The 16,171-nt window shown below is 37.0% G+C and overlaps 1 protein-coding gene and 2 non-coding genes across 3 annotated transcripts in view; all 3 read left to right on the forward strand.

Annotated features, from left to right (window-relative positions):
- The first annotated feature begins 12,987 nt into the window (after positions 1-12,987).
- Positions 12,988-13,061, forward strand: Trnan-guu. Its single transcript has one exon. It is a non-coding gene; the product is annotated as a tRNA-Asn (tRNA).
- Positions 13,062-13,530: 469 nt separating this feature from the next.
- Positions 13,531-13,604, forward strand: Trnat-agu. Its single transcript has one exon. It is a non-coding gene; the product is annotated as a tRNA-Thr (tRNA).
- A 708-nt stretch (positions 13,605-14,312) lies between these two features.
- Positions 14,313-16,171, forward strand: part of LOC108572397 (nuclear pore complex protein Nup88) — a 78,101-nt gene continuing 76,242 nt past the window's right edge. The window contains exon 1 of the mRNA XM_017934632.1: positions 14,313-14,513. Coding sequence (XP_017790121.1) covers positions 14,313-14,513 — 201 coding nt within the window. The remainder of the gene's footprint in view (positions 14,514-16,171) is intronic.

The raw sequence follows: 16,171 nt of genomic DNA on the forward strand, positions 1-16,171 counted from the left end.
AGATACTGTAATTATGTACCAAAGCTTCGTCGATATCGGTGATTATCAGTTAGTAACTGAGATAAGAATTGCTTGTGTACAGAAATAACCGAGAACACCGATATCGAAGGAAAAATTCGAATCGAGATATCCTCGATTCCTGTCGACCCTCTCGAAGCTGCAGCGAATAAGGCAGCAGTGATTTACCGAGTGAAATTTGAGTATCGTGAAGCACGCGAAATGCGTATCGTGAATTCAATATATTGTTCGCGGGGCATCCCCCTATTGGATGGCTATAACTCACCGAGCATTCCATAACAGAAGCGCGCGTATATTATAAGCGACCTCCTTTGAGAAAGAGAAATTCATCCGAAGATTTTCGACATCGGACGATAATTAACAGTGGAGGAAAAAGAGTTTGTGTATATTGTCTAACTAAAATGACACTCGGTGGCTATGCAAATGATACTTTTTAAGGAACGACTAGACGCAGACTTGGAAGGGCAACGGTCACGCCAAACTGCGATTTCGCACGAGAACCAGCGAAATTCTTACGATCCTTTCGCCATTATCAAACGTGAAACATTTACGTCAGTATTCCTTCGTATAATACCTGTAAATCTTGAGCTTTCCGTCGATTAGATCGATTAGAAGAATTCACGCAAACGGAGATTCTTGTTTATCAAACTTTTTCCATAAGAATAATACCATTTCAAGTCTAAATCAGTTTTACGAAGCTTCGACACGATATCGGTGCAAGCAATTGAATTTTTTTAGTCATTCTGGATGAAACGTTCAGAAATCAGCACTCTTCTCAGTTTTAAAGGAGTATCCCCTATTTCGGAAATTGCAAAATTTTAGAAATTATACCTTAACATTATTTTCAGTAAATTTTTTCAGAGATCTTTCGAGAAGATCGCAAGATCTTAAATCTTCACAAATTTTCCGCTTTTCGTTCATTCAGATCTCGCCACTCTTCTCATTTTCAGGATATTCCCCATTTTGAAAATTGCAAAATTCTCAAAATGATACTTTCTTATTATTTTTCTTAAATTTTTTCAGAGATCTTTCGAGAAGATCGCAAGATCTTAAATCTCCACAAATTTTCCGCTTTTCGTTCATTCAGAACTCGCCACTCTTCTCATTTTCAGGATATTCCCCATTTTGAAAATTGCAAAATTCTCAAAATGATACTTTCTTGTTATTTTCCTCAAATTTTTCCACTTATCATTCGACATCGCCTAATCTTAAAACCCCCATAAATTACCCACACAGTTTTCTGTCCAAATCTACGAAAAACGGAGATGAAACGCTTTCATCCGGCTCGTCTCCGTGCAACAGCCATATTTTCCTTATTACAAGAATTTCCCCACAATACCTTCTTCACCTTATTTTCAAAGATTCAAACTGTCGTTCAACGAGGGGAAAAAGAAATTGTCGATTGTTCGACGACACGACAAAGGTAGCGTTCTCAAGACAAAATTGATACAACCCCAGTTTGCAGCTACCCCTTTCTATCGGGGATTCACGGAGCCGTTTTGCATCGTGCTTCCAGTCGATAAGACGACGGTCGGCTAGCGACCCTTTAACCTTCCATCGGCGATATCTACCGTACCGACTCAAGCACAAGTCAGCCTTTCGTTTGCGGACAATGACGACGACGTAACTCAACTGCGATGATACAACGAGAATGCGATAGTATTCTTGTTGATGTTTCCTTGGGAGAAGGGAGCAGCGTGTTTCCCTTGCCTCGCCGACGGGAATGTTAACAAGACACCTTAGCGTTCCCGATGCATTCGCGGCAATCGTGTAAACTGCATTATAGATTAACTACCAGCTACGTAATAGGTAGCTGTAATAGCAAATAATTATGCAAATACCCAACGGCGTAATCTGACGCCTCTCTGGATCGAGCACAACGTCGCTCGAACTTTTAAGTTCACCGAACAGCTGGTTCTCCTTCGAGCTTCGTGCTTGACGACGAAAAATGTGACAAAAGGAACTTTTCACGCAGCTTTTACTCGTATTGTTGTTCCAGACTTGCCAGGTTTTCCCTGGATTTTTTCCAGATTCTTCCCTGAATGATTTTTTCCAGATTTTTCTTATCACTTGTGGAATTTCACTCTTTCAACGGAACGGTATTTTCTTTTTGATACTGCGAAGGTAACGTTTGAAAATTCATTCAGATTATTAGTTAGAGACAGTATGGTTCAACGACGAGAAAGAAGAACTGTTTTTCACATAATTTCTTTTTTTTCATTCAAATAATGCTTAAACAGTGGGAATCTTATACTCTTATTGTTATCCCAAATTTTCCAGGCTTTTCCTTCAATTTCCCTGAATTTATACTCGACTGATTTTTCCCAGCTTTTTTTTATCACTCGTGGAATTTTACTTAATTATCATATTAGCACAGAATGATCCAACTGTGTAATAAGTAAGTATTATGGCAATAATTTGAATTATCTAAGCTGATCTCTGTAAAAACTGATCTAGAATTGAATGAAACATTTCACGAACACGGCTGAATTATCCCAGTTCCCCTGCATTATTCTTCTCTGAATTTCGCTTAATTGTGGTTGTCATTGAGAGAACACATTAAGAAGCTAGAAATAAAACGATCGAAGCATTATCGACGATTCAACAGCGTGTCTCTCGAATTTTATTTCCCCGAGAAAACGTCGCAATAACCAACGCAGACCATTCGTCAAACGGTGAAATCAATTACAAGAATACCACCCCGGGAAACTGTCTGAAACGTTTTCTTTGCAGTTTCTCCACGAAATAACGATTGGAGTGCGTGTCTTCCGGGCGTCTTCGGTGACAGAATCATTCGTCGGAAATAAATCGACAAACAGTCACGGGCCATTCATTCCTGTTGGGCGAAAATGCATTCGTCCATTAATGTTTCATATTCCCCGTGAAATATGACCCAAGAGAGACGCGTTTCATTTCTATGTCGCATTCATTTATCGTGCCAATACTCGATCGACTCTCCCTGATCGTTTGTCATACGAGTAAAGTCCCGTGTGTATGTTCCCTATATATCTGTTCACCGTTGCACGCCATTCTTGCATTCGTCATAAAATCACACGAAACTTTCTGTTCATGGTTAGCGTAATTACCGGCGAATGTAATTACTTTTAACGTGAAAAAGAAACGATATATGGTAATGGATATCAAACTTTCTAGCTGTAATACACGATTCCCCGACCTTTTTCTTTTTTGCCATAGCTCTTGGAACATTTGTAGTGGCAATTACTGTTATTGAACTAATGGAGAGAAGTCTTCGGTTTGCAGTGATGTGAAAAGGACTGAGAATAAAATTTTCAGACTTTGAAGGATCGGAGACGTTAAGATTTGAGAAAATTGTTATTCTTAAATTGCTGTTATTCGTCAGTTAGAAATAAAAGTCTCCAGTTGGCATTAACGTCAGGAAATTTGAAAATAAAGTTTGTCACTTTGAAATATCAGAGACGTTAAAATTTTAGAAAATTTTCATGCCTGAATTGCAATACTTATCAATTGCAAATAAATCTCTCCAGTTAAAAATTTGACACTGAAGTATCGCAGTTTGCATTAATGTCGAAACATTTGAAAATGAAATTCGCCAGTTTGAAGTATCACAGACGTTAATATCTTTCATCGACAGAAAATAAAATTCGTCAGAGTCAAAGTCTCCAATTTGCATTGGTACTAAAAAAAATGATGTCTCTGAAATATAGACGTTAAAATTTTCTCAAACCTTACATTATCGTAATATTTGTTTAATTTCACCTGGTCAGGTAATCAGGCTAATTTACTCCGGTTATGGCGAGGGTATTAATATAGACAAGCTCGACTAGAGCGAAATAAAGTTACGGTTGTAAAAGGTGTGCAAAAGATGAAGCCAGGGACCAAGAGACCGACGCGATAATATATGTACAATATTTTTAATTGTTGACGTTAAAATGTGTCCCCTTGCTTTTTTTCTGGTTAATGCGACGTTCCAACGACTGAGGGTCAGAAACGTCCCTGTCACATTTTCGGTCGGGCCCTCGGAGTTATTTATTTCACGCTTAAAGAATCACCTACCGTCCATACCCGCGTTATCCGACATTGTGCGCGGTCGACTTTCGGCAAACTGTCTTCTGCAAACACGGTAAAAATCCTGCCCACGTTGCTGTTCAACTGTCAGAGCAATGTTACAAATTCTACGAACGCGAATTTTCCCAAGAGTTTCACCGATTATTCATCCCTGCGTTATCAAATGAATTAGAAGAGTGTCCGTATTTAGAAATAAATTATCTTTCCAACATTTTTCCAGCGTGACCTAACAGGTCGCCTAATTTTTTCATCTGTCAGAACGTCGACTTACTGTAAGGAATTTTCTGTGTTTCTTTCGAGAGAATTCGAGAAATTCGAACCGCGGAAGATATATAAACGTATTCACATTTATAAACATGTCCACTTTTGTTTTGTTTGGGATAACCGACAACTTTGCCGAGACATCTGTGTACGTATCATATAAATAAGAGGCGAGCAACGAAAGCGAGTCAGTCTGTCCTGTGCACTGCGTCTGTGAACTGTCGGTTCTTCTCGTTAGTGTAAATAATAAAATACGTCGTAGATTTTCTTTCTGAAAGAAAGTTTCCCGCGTTTCTTACACTGTTATCGCTTGGATGCAGAAATTCAAACTTTAGATTACAGAATTTTTAAATAATATTTTGGACACTGATCAGTCGAATTTTTTTTCTCTCGTTTTTAAACTGATATTTTTTCGGTGCAAAGTGAATGGTACGAAATGAATCTTAGATCTTTTCCTTTGGATTAGAATTCATATCGTGAAGTCCTCAATCACTTGACTTTGGGATTAGTTCAGAGGTTTTTGTAGTACTGTCAAAGATTTCAAGTGTTGTTGAACGTACGAATTGTTCTCCTGAAGACCACGCTTCGTCCTTTTTTTCTCTTTTCAAGGAAAACATGGTTGACAAGTTCGCTGACGGCGAATGTTTCCTCGCGATTACGCGAATTCTGATCGAAAGAAACGGAATTCAGGAAACGTCACGTCAAGGCGAATTCTCATTTGATTCCTCCATACTTTACATGCGTCTCCGTGCGCACAATGCAGTCCATCGGAAGTTGTCGTCTACTACTTCCGCTATCTAGCTTCAGCACGTCTGCCTGACGACCTCCCCTTTCGTTTCATCTCAACGAAATTCCGACATATCGGTCTGTACAAATGTATATACGTATACCGGGTGGACCGCGATCATCTTAAATTGTTTCGTTGTCAGTGGACCGATCGCAACTTTCTTCTGTTGCATAATATGAGGTCTTCAAGATGACTGTAGTATACTTTCGATCATTTTTCTTTTTTTTTTTTTTTTTGGAGCTTCCACAGTCACCTTCACTTTTTTTCAATATAAATTTAATTTCAATATGAACACAGAATTCTATCAATTGTTTTTCATAGTCACCCTCAGTTTTCTTTAATATAAATTTAATTTAGCACAAATATAATAGTAGTAAACATGTATATATAATAGTAATAATAACGGTAAATAATAATGGTATAAATACAGAAATATTTGTAGCAACTGAAGGGCGCAATTTCGAACATTGTTTCAACGTCCTTAAAAAAGGAATTACAGGTTTATTTTTAAAAGAACCGAAGCTGATCTTGAGAAAGAAAATTTCGATCCATACGCTAAGAAGCGAATAATTGAAAATGATCACGTTACACGGTTCACCCTGTATACTCAACTTTATGGAAATGTACGATGGCCTTTTTCTGCGACGAAATACCACCCACGTGGCAAGAATGAGTTTCATTCGTGAGGGAAAAAGGGGGAACTAATAACCCATCGTGCGTTTGAATCGAATTAAAAAAACCTCATATATTAGAGCATCACGTGAAAGATCAAATTTTAATACGCGATCCAACGATATAGGAACGTCTATAAAGAGGCTCTCTTTATGCTTGCTACAAGGGCACACGCATTTCAAAACCACTTTTACCCTAATTACCAAACGGTTCTAAATTTAATTATGCAAAGTAGAATATTTCGTTTTGACGTAATTAGCTCGGAACTTATTTGTCATCGAGATGAATTATACCGATTTAATGTGACGTTCTGTAGCACAGATGTGAACTGTTCTTCGAGGTGCCATTTTTCTTTTTTCCTAGTTTTAGTAAATGACCATAACGAAAAATCATTTGAGACCAAATTGAATGGTAACGAGATTGTATAATACTATAGAAAATAAAACATACTATTCGTAATATTATCAAAAGTGGACTGCCTTCAAGGTACCATTTTTCTGTTTTCCTATTTTCAATAGGAAGTTTAAATGGCTATAACGAAAAATTATTTGAAACAAAATCGAATGATAGTGAGCTTGCACAATACGATAGAAAATAAAATACAAAATTCGTAATATTGTCAAAAGTGAACTGCCTTCAAGGTACCATTTTTCTGTTTTTCTACTTTTAATAGGAAGTTTAAATGGCCATTTTAACTCATTCGTAGTGTTAATCAACGACTACAGTAAGAAATCCTTTGAGCTGAAGTTGAATAATAAGGAGCTTTTTAACTTTATTCACGAAGTAGTACAATTCTTTGGTAAAACATTTTTATTTTTGTCTGGAGATATCAACATCCTGATTATCACATTATCGAAAAAATACGATCGAACGATAATAGATAATAATAAGCAGAGTAGAAAAAAGTTTACGAGAGCCTCGGCAAAGGTGAAGAAATTCATTTGGTGCGCTCATTAAATACGAATAAACCAGAGCAATAACCACACCGAACATTTCTCTTCTGCTTATCTCCAACATTTCATTAAGCATGAGTGCTTTCGCTGAATCGCCAATAAGAATCACACAAATCAATTACAGCAACACCTAACGAACTTGGAGCTAATTACTTTATTGCAAGTATATCATCGCTGGAAAGGGTTACACGGAAGTGAAATATTTACGAGCTCTGATGACTGCATGCAAAATTCACTTAGCCTACAACTCTTTTCGAACTTCTGCCTGTTCTTTGTTACCTGTAGAAAATGAATTATTGTGACTTTAATGTGAAAAGAACCTTTTGACGTGTAATAAATAAATATCGTTGCAAAATTATTGCATTTTCAACAATTAAGCACATGTTTGAAGTAAAAATTTGGAATCACCTGGCAATTTACACGAATATTAAATCTGCTATTAATTCTTTATAGGTTTGAATTTGATGCTGTGGAGATCAATAGGAATTTACCCCATTTCGATTGATTCCAGTGATAAAAAAATTCTAAAATTTTTATTCCTAAAAATTGCTAATATTTTTGCTACAAATTTTGTGCAACTTGCAATTCACAGTGATCCAAACTTTGGAAGACTATTTTGCTATATGCACATACAGTTCTCCCTTTATCAATAAACTTCTCTCTTATCATAACGAACTCGACTCCCAACAATGATACAATTATGTCACCGAAATAATCCAATAACGAACGTAAATTTAGATGAAAATATTCTCAAAATTTGTCGATTAAATCTCGCACACCTTAGAGGTGTACCTCAGATTAATTTCTTCGTTAGAATCACTCGAATAAATCGTTGAGCGTGACGTATTCTGATAGATGAATTAATTGGAATTTTGATTAGGAGAAAAATTGAAATGTCGAGCAAGGTATTAATCCAGCCACACTTGTTCCAACTAAAACGTTTCCAGAGAAGTGAGGAAGATGAGTTGGCGTGGCTTTGACGTATGGAAGACGTCGAGTGTGGGTTCGTATGGTAGTGTCGTCAATTCGTCTTCCCTTGGCTTTCACCGATGGCAAATCCTTTTCGTTCTATAATTCTCTGCCGCGTTGTATAAATGGTGCACGCGTCTGGTAGCCGTCCGTTGGCCAAGGCTACATCCTTCTTCTACAAGATTGCTCTGTTTCGTACCCTGTTCGATTTATCAATCGACTCCTTTGGATCTCCCCTACTTTCAGAATTAAATCGGATTTTTTCAATTTTTGTCCATCTCTTCAGGTGTTTTCACGTTGATCTGCGACACTTGGAGAGCTTCAAGACATTGCATTTTTTAGTGATGTCAAGTTTTGTCAACGAATCTCTTGTCAAATTTAACCCTCTCGATCTTTATTCCGTACTTCATCAGGTAGAATGATATTTGTGGTATAGTAAACAGGAAAATTTTCTGTATTATGCGAACTACATTGGTAGTTTCACTGAGAAGATGATTGTAAATTTTTGCTTAAACAACTATTAACCTTCTGACCTGCCAAAATTGAAATAATTAAATTTTCAAATATTTAAGATTCAAAGTTAATATAAATTCTATTCAAAATAATGAAGTAAATATAAAAATTAAAATAATTTTAATTAACACTGAACACTAACACTTACAATTCGGAACTTGATATTTGAGGAACATTAAAAGAGGACCTGTATTCAACATTAATTGCTACAAAGCAAAAATCAATTCCACGAATAGTGAAAGGATGCAATCGTAAGAAAAGGCTCATTAATTCAACAGTATCGAAATATCAAACGTACCAAATAAAACTAAAAAAAAATTTTCCCCACCCTTCGGAAGAAATCGACAGGCTGACAAGTGAACAAAATCGATTCCTCAATCTCTCCAGAAAGAAAAACCTTCTGCACGAAGTTTTTCAATGATAACTTTTCAAGGAGAAGTCTCTACGAGCATTAGTTTATTAGAACTTTCTCTCCCCCTGAGAATTCTCTTATCAGATTTCAAGGCAGTGTGTTTAACGTTCGATGTCTAGAAATGCTACGATGGTCTATATGTACGTAGAGTATGTACCGCGGATCTTCTGAAGAGACAGTGATTTTTCAATTGCAAACGTTGAACCAGATGCTCAGACGGTGTTATTAATACAGATTACATCTTTCCGTGGGCGACGAGCGAAATCATTTCAGGTAGTCCTGATTGCCACCACATGCGGGCGCGTTTAAAGTCGTACTAATTAACACGGCAGCGATTCAAGATGTCGGCGGTACACGGCGGAATGGGTTAAGACGGTGGAAGTCTTAAGACGGCGTGTTCTCTCCAGGGAGCCAAGTGTTAGGAGAATTAACAGCAACCCCTGATCTTGGCCCTCTATGCTATCTCCCTAATAATAAACTGGTAATTCCCAATGCCCCTATAAGTTACTCCCTTTCAACGCCACAATAACCTACGAGTGTTAAGACGTATTGTCTACTGGGTGTTCGCTGTTTTCTTCTGCCATAGGCAATGCTCTCGCGATTATATTCTTGCCCGATCGATGAATCGGGATATAGACGTTGTTACGGCGCGAGGTTCAAATTGAGTCTACGGTCGTCTGTGAGTTTTCGAAGCCTGAATATTAAGACACACATTAGGTGTGCATGCGTAGAAAGTATTGTATGATTTAACCTTTTTGTGATCAAATTTTCCTTTTTTTTTTTTTTAATTTTTTAGATACTGAACTGAGACCAATTTTTCTGAGAGTATTCCAGTGGTAACGAAAGGGTTGAATTACATTTCCTCACCAGTTAGTAGCATATATTAGGAAAAATGTACATCATTTGGGGGGGATCTCGACAATTTTGTGATGACTGTGACGAATTTTGTACGATTTTAGTAGAATTCGGTAGATTTTAGTGGATTTCTGGAGGTTCCAAAGGATTTTAATAAAACTCAGCAGCTTTCGATAAGTGTCCTAATACTCGTAAACGTGAGTGCAAGTATTTCTGAAAAACTTTTAGAAACCTCGCAGTGAGCAAACTAACTGCACGTTTTACATAATGACTATTTTTTACCTTTTGAAAAATGACATAATAGTTATTCTCAAATCGTTCCAGACTTTTAACATTTGATTGATTCCAGAATACCGTATAAAAATAAAATGCAATAAAATACAACGCATTTTCATATTCTGTTAATTAATATTCTTATCTACTCCAATCTAGCTGAAGAAAATTGACAAAATAAAAAATGGCTGTCTACTAACCTGCTCTTATGTCAAATAAACATCGCTATGTAAAAAAGGACAATGTAAAAAGCTTCAGAAACAAAAGAAAAACTAAAAATCACCGAAACAAATTGCAACGATATTTCAACAATTAAAACATAGCAGAGGTTTCCTTCGTTTTTAAAACTACAGAGTATACTATACCGAAATATCCAGTGTAAGGCGATACCGCTGTATGTATGTATGCATGAAAAAGAGGAGTAACGTGCGGTTAACGAAGCAGAATTGTTGATTAATCGACGGTTTCTAATTTATCCGGTGAAGTAAGCAAACACCAGGGGCAAGACAGAATTTCCAGATACCTCGGCCAGGTTTACCACGATGGAATATTGATGATCACGCGTTTTGCATATGTACCCTCTTCCGGACATTTAGCGAAACTCCGTCGACCGGAAGGTAATTCGCAGTTCGAATGAATTCGTCATGATTTCGTGAGCAATGTTCACCCATTATATCGTTACAGGCCGCGCTCACCTTTATCATAGACATCCGGCCGTGGCTTGCAAAGTGCCTTGCTCTCCGCACGGATTTTCGAGGTGTAAAACGACGGAAAAGAGAGAGAGAGAGAGAGAGAGGGCTAAAAGTGGCTGAGAACGCGAACCTGTAAACCTTCGCGGAGGTAAAGCTCGATCTCTCGGCGGAACCGCCTTAGATTTATAGCCAGAAATTCCTCGTCTTATCGAATAAGAAATTTTCACGAATCGCTGTGACGTTGTGACGATGAGATCTTGAAATTGACGGAGGGTTTGTTTAATTCGCTTCCGGAAGACGTCTCGTTGCGGCTTAGGAAAAGTTACAGTATCTTTCTGATAAATCTAATCTCAGGGTAGAGCCATAGGCAGTGGAAAGCAACGAGAAGCGTCTTATTGCGCGCAAAGGACTTGTTCTCTTGCGTTTAGCCGTGGATATCCGCTTCGTAGATTAGGAGCGAAGGGAATGGTAACAGTGACCGATAAATTTCACGGTGACTGTCTCTTACTTGTAATTAAACGCACAATTTAAACGGGTCGTTAATGTCAGCATGCCCAAACCAAAGTGTCTTCTCTTGGTAAGTGTCCTTGGAAAGCTGCTTTAATGTTAGAATCAATTGGATCGCGTTATGGAGAGGATTGCCTTGCGGAGCAGCCATCGGTTCGAGAAATATCGTTCGAATGTTTCCATTCTGGCCTTGTTGATAATTTAAAACACAATTTCTTTAAATGTGTTCGAATTTTTTATCTGATCGATCGAAAAATTCTTCAAGGATGCGACACAAAGCATGGAAAACGAGGAGGTCGATCTTTGTCTATACAGGATCTTCCGTAAAATGTGGTACCAGAGGGTGGAATAAATCCTTCGCGGAAAAATATATTGAAATTTTGATTTTCGAGAAAATGATTTGATTATCGTTTATCCTTCGTTACATTAATCGCCAGTTGGTGGTATTAACCCTCTTAGAGCCGAGATATCAACTCTGCATTTTTCCTGAGAAATACATACCTTAAGTCCATATATCGGCTTTTTATTTTTAATGCAATTTTAACACGTGCAATGACACCTTATTGTTATAAAATGAATTTTTACAGTAGGAAATATTCCCACTGAACAGGAATATGTAAATTTCAGAAATAAGTGTGAAGTTATCTTTATTTTTCAGATAAATATGTTCACTTTATAACTTTACATTTTCCAAGGTATTTTTGGGCGCTACATAAAAAAATTATAAGGTAGTAAAAGGGTTAAACATCGACAATATAGTATGAATGAATAATGGAACATTTTTCTGTGTTAGTACATACAAATGACACTAACTTAGGCAGAACTTAACTAATATTGAAATAATAACCATATCGAATTAAGTTTCAGTATTAATTAGTTCCAAAATTATCCTACATTATAATAAATTATGCCTCACTCGGTGCACCCTTCAATTTTCAAATTCAATTTTTTTCTTCAAAAATCGAAGCTTCGGTGAAAAAATTTCATTCCACTTTTTCACAACGAATCATATATCGCCTGTTAGAACGCCATTTCACAGAAATGATGCTCCACTCAGTGTCAAATTCGATTTGTTGTTGTGAATGGAAGCTACAGTGAAAAAATTTGATTCCATTTTTATAGAAACAATTTACGATACACCCTGTATACGAATGAAAAGAACCTACCCATAAATCTTTACGAAAAAAAAAAACGCCACGCATGTTCCACGGTAATTACAAGCGAATCATTGATCCATCAAACGAGAGAAAAAAGAAGGAGGACGATTTCGCTATGCATGCGTATGAACGGGACACGTTCCTAAATACAGCATTGTGACGACCCAAGCCACCACGTACCAGTCGAACATCTGCGATCCATCGTGACGGATAAATCACCTTGGGACCACCCTCCAATCGCATCTCGGCCATCGCCTTGCATATAGACAGTTACTAATGAGCCAACCCCATTTAATTAACCGTATAATAGCTTCGACGCAACTGCCACACTATTTCCCGGTTAGCACACACCACGCATTATTGTCCTCTTTCGACGCAGCCCTTCTTTCACACTTACCTCAGCCGATCACGTTTCGTTGCCGGCCGATTCTAATAAGTGTAGCACATCTGCTCGACCTGCCCTCTATACGTGCTGTTTAATAATTCACGGAGAACTGTTGAAATTATGAAATAATCGCGAAACGTAAGTTAGGGAAATTTCACACAGCGATTTTCGTGTTTGAAAGTCCTTTTTGCGACGATATACGCGATATCTGGACACTTGAATACGTAAAGTGTAATAAAATAAGATTAAATCGCAGTGGAATTGTAATGAAAAATTGAGGTTTAAGTATATCGAAAGTAAAGTATAAAATATTTCGTTTAAAATGTAACGGTAACCATTATTTTCGGTAAATGAGAGAGTATAATAATTCTGATGTTAGGTTAAACGCTCGAAGAGAAATTGATGGTAATCTGAGGTACGTTAAATTAAGAAAAGAAAGTAGGTGAAAGAACAACTATTTCAGTTTGGGATCACGTGTCACCAACAGCCTCCGTGGCGCAATCGGCTAGCGCGTTCGGCTGTTAACCGAAAGGTTGGTGGTTCGAGCCCACCCGGGGGCGGTTCCTTTTGTTTTTTATTTTTTTATTTTTTTTTTACATCTAGTAATGGTTTGCAAAGTTGTAAAATACTCTCTATTCTTTTAACGAATATATTTTTTCAAAAGAATTCAAATAAACTTGTAATAACACTTTATTTGTTAAATAATTTTCTCTTTTCAAAGCAGTTGCGTTATACCGTTTGATACATAAATATTGTGACGAATATAAGTTCGCTATTTATGTTGCTTCACTTTGTTAAATTACTTTTTATTCTTTCGTTAATGTTAACACATTGAACATACGTTACATTTTTGAAAATTTCATCGTATCAATTCTTAGTTACGTTTCTTTGTTAATTTGAATTTAGGAAGAAAATTGTATTGCAATTTTATTATAATACTCTTCAAGGATACAAGGAATGTGAATATGTGCAATTTTTAATTCTATTATAAACACCTTTTAAATGTCTATATTTAAACTTGACTTTAACGGCGCCGTGGCTTAGTTGGTTAAAGCGCCTGTCTAGTAAACAGGAGATCGAGGGTTCGAATCCCTCCGGGGCCTTGTCGGTTCCTAAGTTTTAAAATTTAGGGATCAATATTTTTTAAAAATTTTATACAGTTGAAATGCGATTTACTTGACATGTTCAAGAAGGTGAAATATTATTATAAAATATTATTTCACATTGAATTTAATGTATTGTTATACTTCTTATTTCGTCAGTAAACTAAGTTTGTAAAAATAGTGCAATAATTTCGAAATACTTCGTAACATTGCAAAAATTCAAATTCGTGAAATGAAAATAAAGATTAAAATATTACTGTTCAATTTTGTTGCTTAGGATTACGGTATATCATATTTTGAACTATTTCAAATTGCACATTAAGCAATCCATAATATAAATATATATGGTAAAATAAAAAAGTAATACGTATGTCTGTTATACGAAAATATACTACGCATATGCAACGTGTACTCACCAATATATTTCCAGAGGTGTTACTACGCAATTACTATAACTCTAAACATACACTTTAAACACACACTTAATACAACGTAATACTGTCGGATAAACAATATTGTTTTATTTAAGTGAACGACAAAGTTCGATACATCAAAATGCGTACGAGCTCCCAAGTTTACACGACAGTGTTGCCACACTCGCGTAATATTCCGAAGTTGGCAGTATCGCGCGCCAAAAATACCAGTTAGGGAACTTCGTTATTGTCATACAGCGTAGTGCGTGCTGTTATAACCTTGTTTTCTGTGAAAATGTGTTCGTATACAGATCCACTTCGTTTAAACGAGAATCATTTGTTTCGGGAATTGAAAAATAGTTTACCGAAAAATATTAAAGACACACGAAATATTTTAGAAATTCGTGACAATGTTTTGTACGTGTGGAATGCTATGGACTTTTGTGTGATGACATCAAATGTTGCGATAACACGCGGAGTAGATGTTCCTTACCAAGTAAGTAAACAGTATTTAATTCATTGAAAGATTTCATAATTAACATACGTAAATCAACGAAAAGCATGATACAGTACGTATTTACGACAAACGTACGTTGCATGTAAACTTAACCTATGTAACGTAGTTTCGAGAAAAGGCGCGCAAGCGCTTGTCATAACCGTTATAAACCGTTTAAACTTGTGGTACGCAGTATCAGATAGTTTTCGTAAATTACTAGTACAATAGTTATATGAATATACATGTTTAATTTTCATATTTAAAGAAAATAATGGAGCCAGGATATTTGGTTAGATTTGTGGCTATAGAGTAAATTATATCGATTGATATTCTGTGCCTGTTTATACGTCGTATACTTTCTGATTATAACATACTACTCTCGTTAAATATTGTATCCCTTCCATACAATTACAGATTAAAAATCCACACAGAACTGTGTGAAGAATAGGCAACGTTCGAGATTTTTATTCTTACAAACAAAAAAATATCGACCAGTTTGTCCTTTTGTGTACTTATTAGTACTTTATAAAAATTATCGCTATGTTACATCGCAAAATAAACAATATCTACGATTGAGGTTAAGTTAGGTTTCAATGTGCGTAGATCCTAAAAATTTAACTTTTACGATTGATACGATTCCAATCGTTTTAATCGTCGAAAATAAAAATTAAACAAATTTTACTCGAATCGGTAACATTTATCTCTATTCTCTATACCATTAATTACAAACAAAATTTAATTTCTAATTTTACATCGACTGTCGAGAAATTGCGTCAGCCAGTTTGAAAAACATTTCAAAGTTTCTCACGGCTCTCCGATTACATAGACGTTACTATTTACGTTCTTTGAACCTCTATAACCTCAAAATTTTCCGTGAATTTCCATGAAACGAAAAATGTGCAAGTGCGTAAAGATCGATTTCGTCGATTCTGTAAAAACAACTAGCCCCTCAACTGAATTATTAAGAGTGAAAAAGGCGACGATTAACGGTTCGGTGCAAAAGGACAGTGACATTTAGTAGTTGATTAAGCAGAAGTTGCTCGATAACCGAAACCATTACCGCGTATGTTCGCTTCACGACGATTACCGCGGAAGCGTTTTCTCCGGCGAACTTTTGATTCGAAGCGATTAAGCTCCGGCTAAATTATGGTCCGCGATACCAATATACAGTCGCAGCGGCGCGTGTCCACATGCGTAGCCCCACGGGTTAATCGGTGTACGTGCATACGCGCTCGCTAGTGGAAAATGATTACGTGGTAAATGAAAGGGAAGCTGCATGGCGAACTCTCTCGCGGCGGTGAGAATGGGCAGAACGTTTCGTCCTCGCCTGTGCTTTTATTTCATTTCAATGGCACCGTGGGATCAGCGGGTACATTAATGCCTGTGAAGGCGCGCGCGCGCACGCTCGCTCGCCACCGCGACCGACCGAGCGGACGCGCGAGAGACCAAAAGACCGGTGAGGGGATAATTTATAGGAAATGGGTTGTTCGACGCTCCGGAGTAATTTAATTAAAATAAATGTTCGTACCGCGGAGGAACGTTACCCACGAACCCGCGGTCCACAACTGCGAATAAAATGCAAATTCAGACCCTTCACCGGGTTACGTATGGGTATTCGTAGCTAGGTAGATAAAGAGTACGCGTCGAGGGGGAATAGA

Source organism: Habropoda laboriosa, unplaced genomic scaffold, assembly GCF_001263275.1.
Source record: "Habropoda laboriosa isolate 0110345459 unplaced genomic scaffold, ASM126327v1 scaffold65, whole genome shotgun sequence".
NCBI lineage: Eukaryota > Metazoa > Arthropoda > Insecta > Hymenoptera > Apidae > Habropoda > Habropoda laboriosa.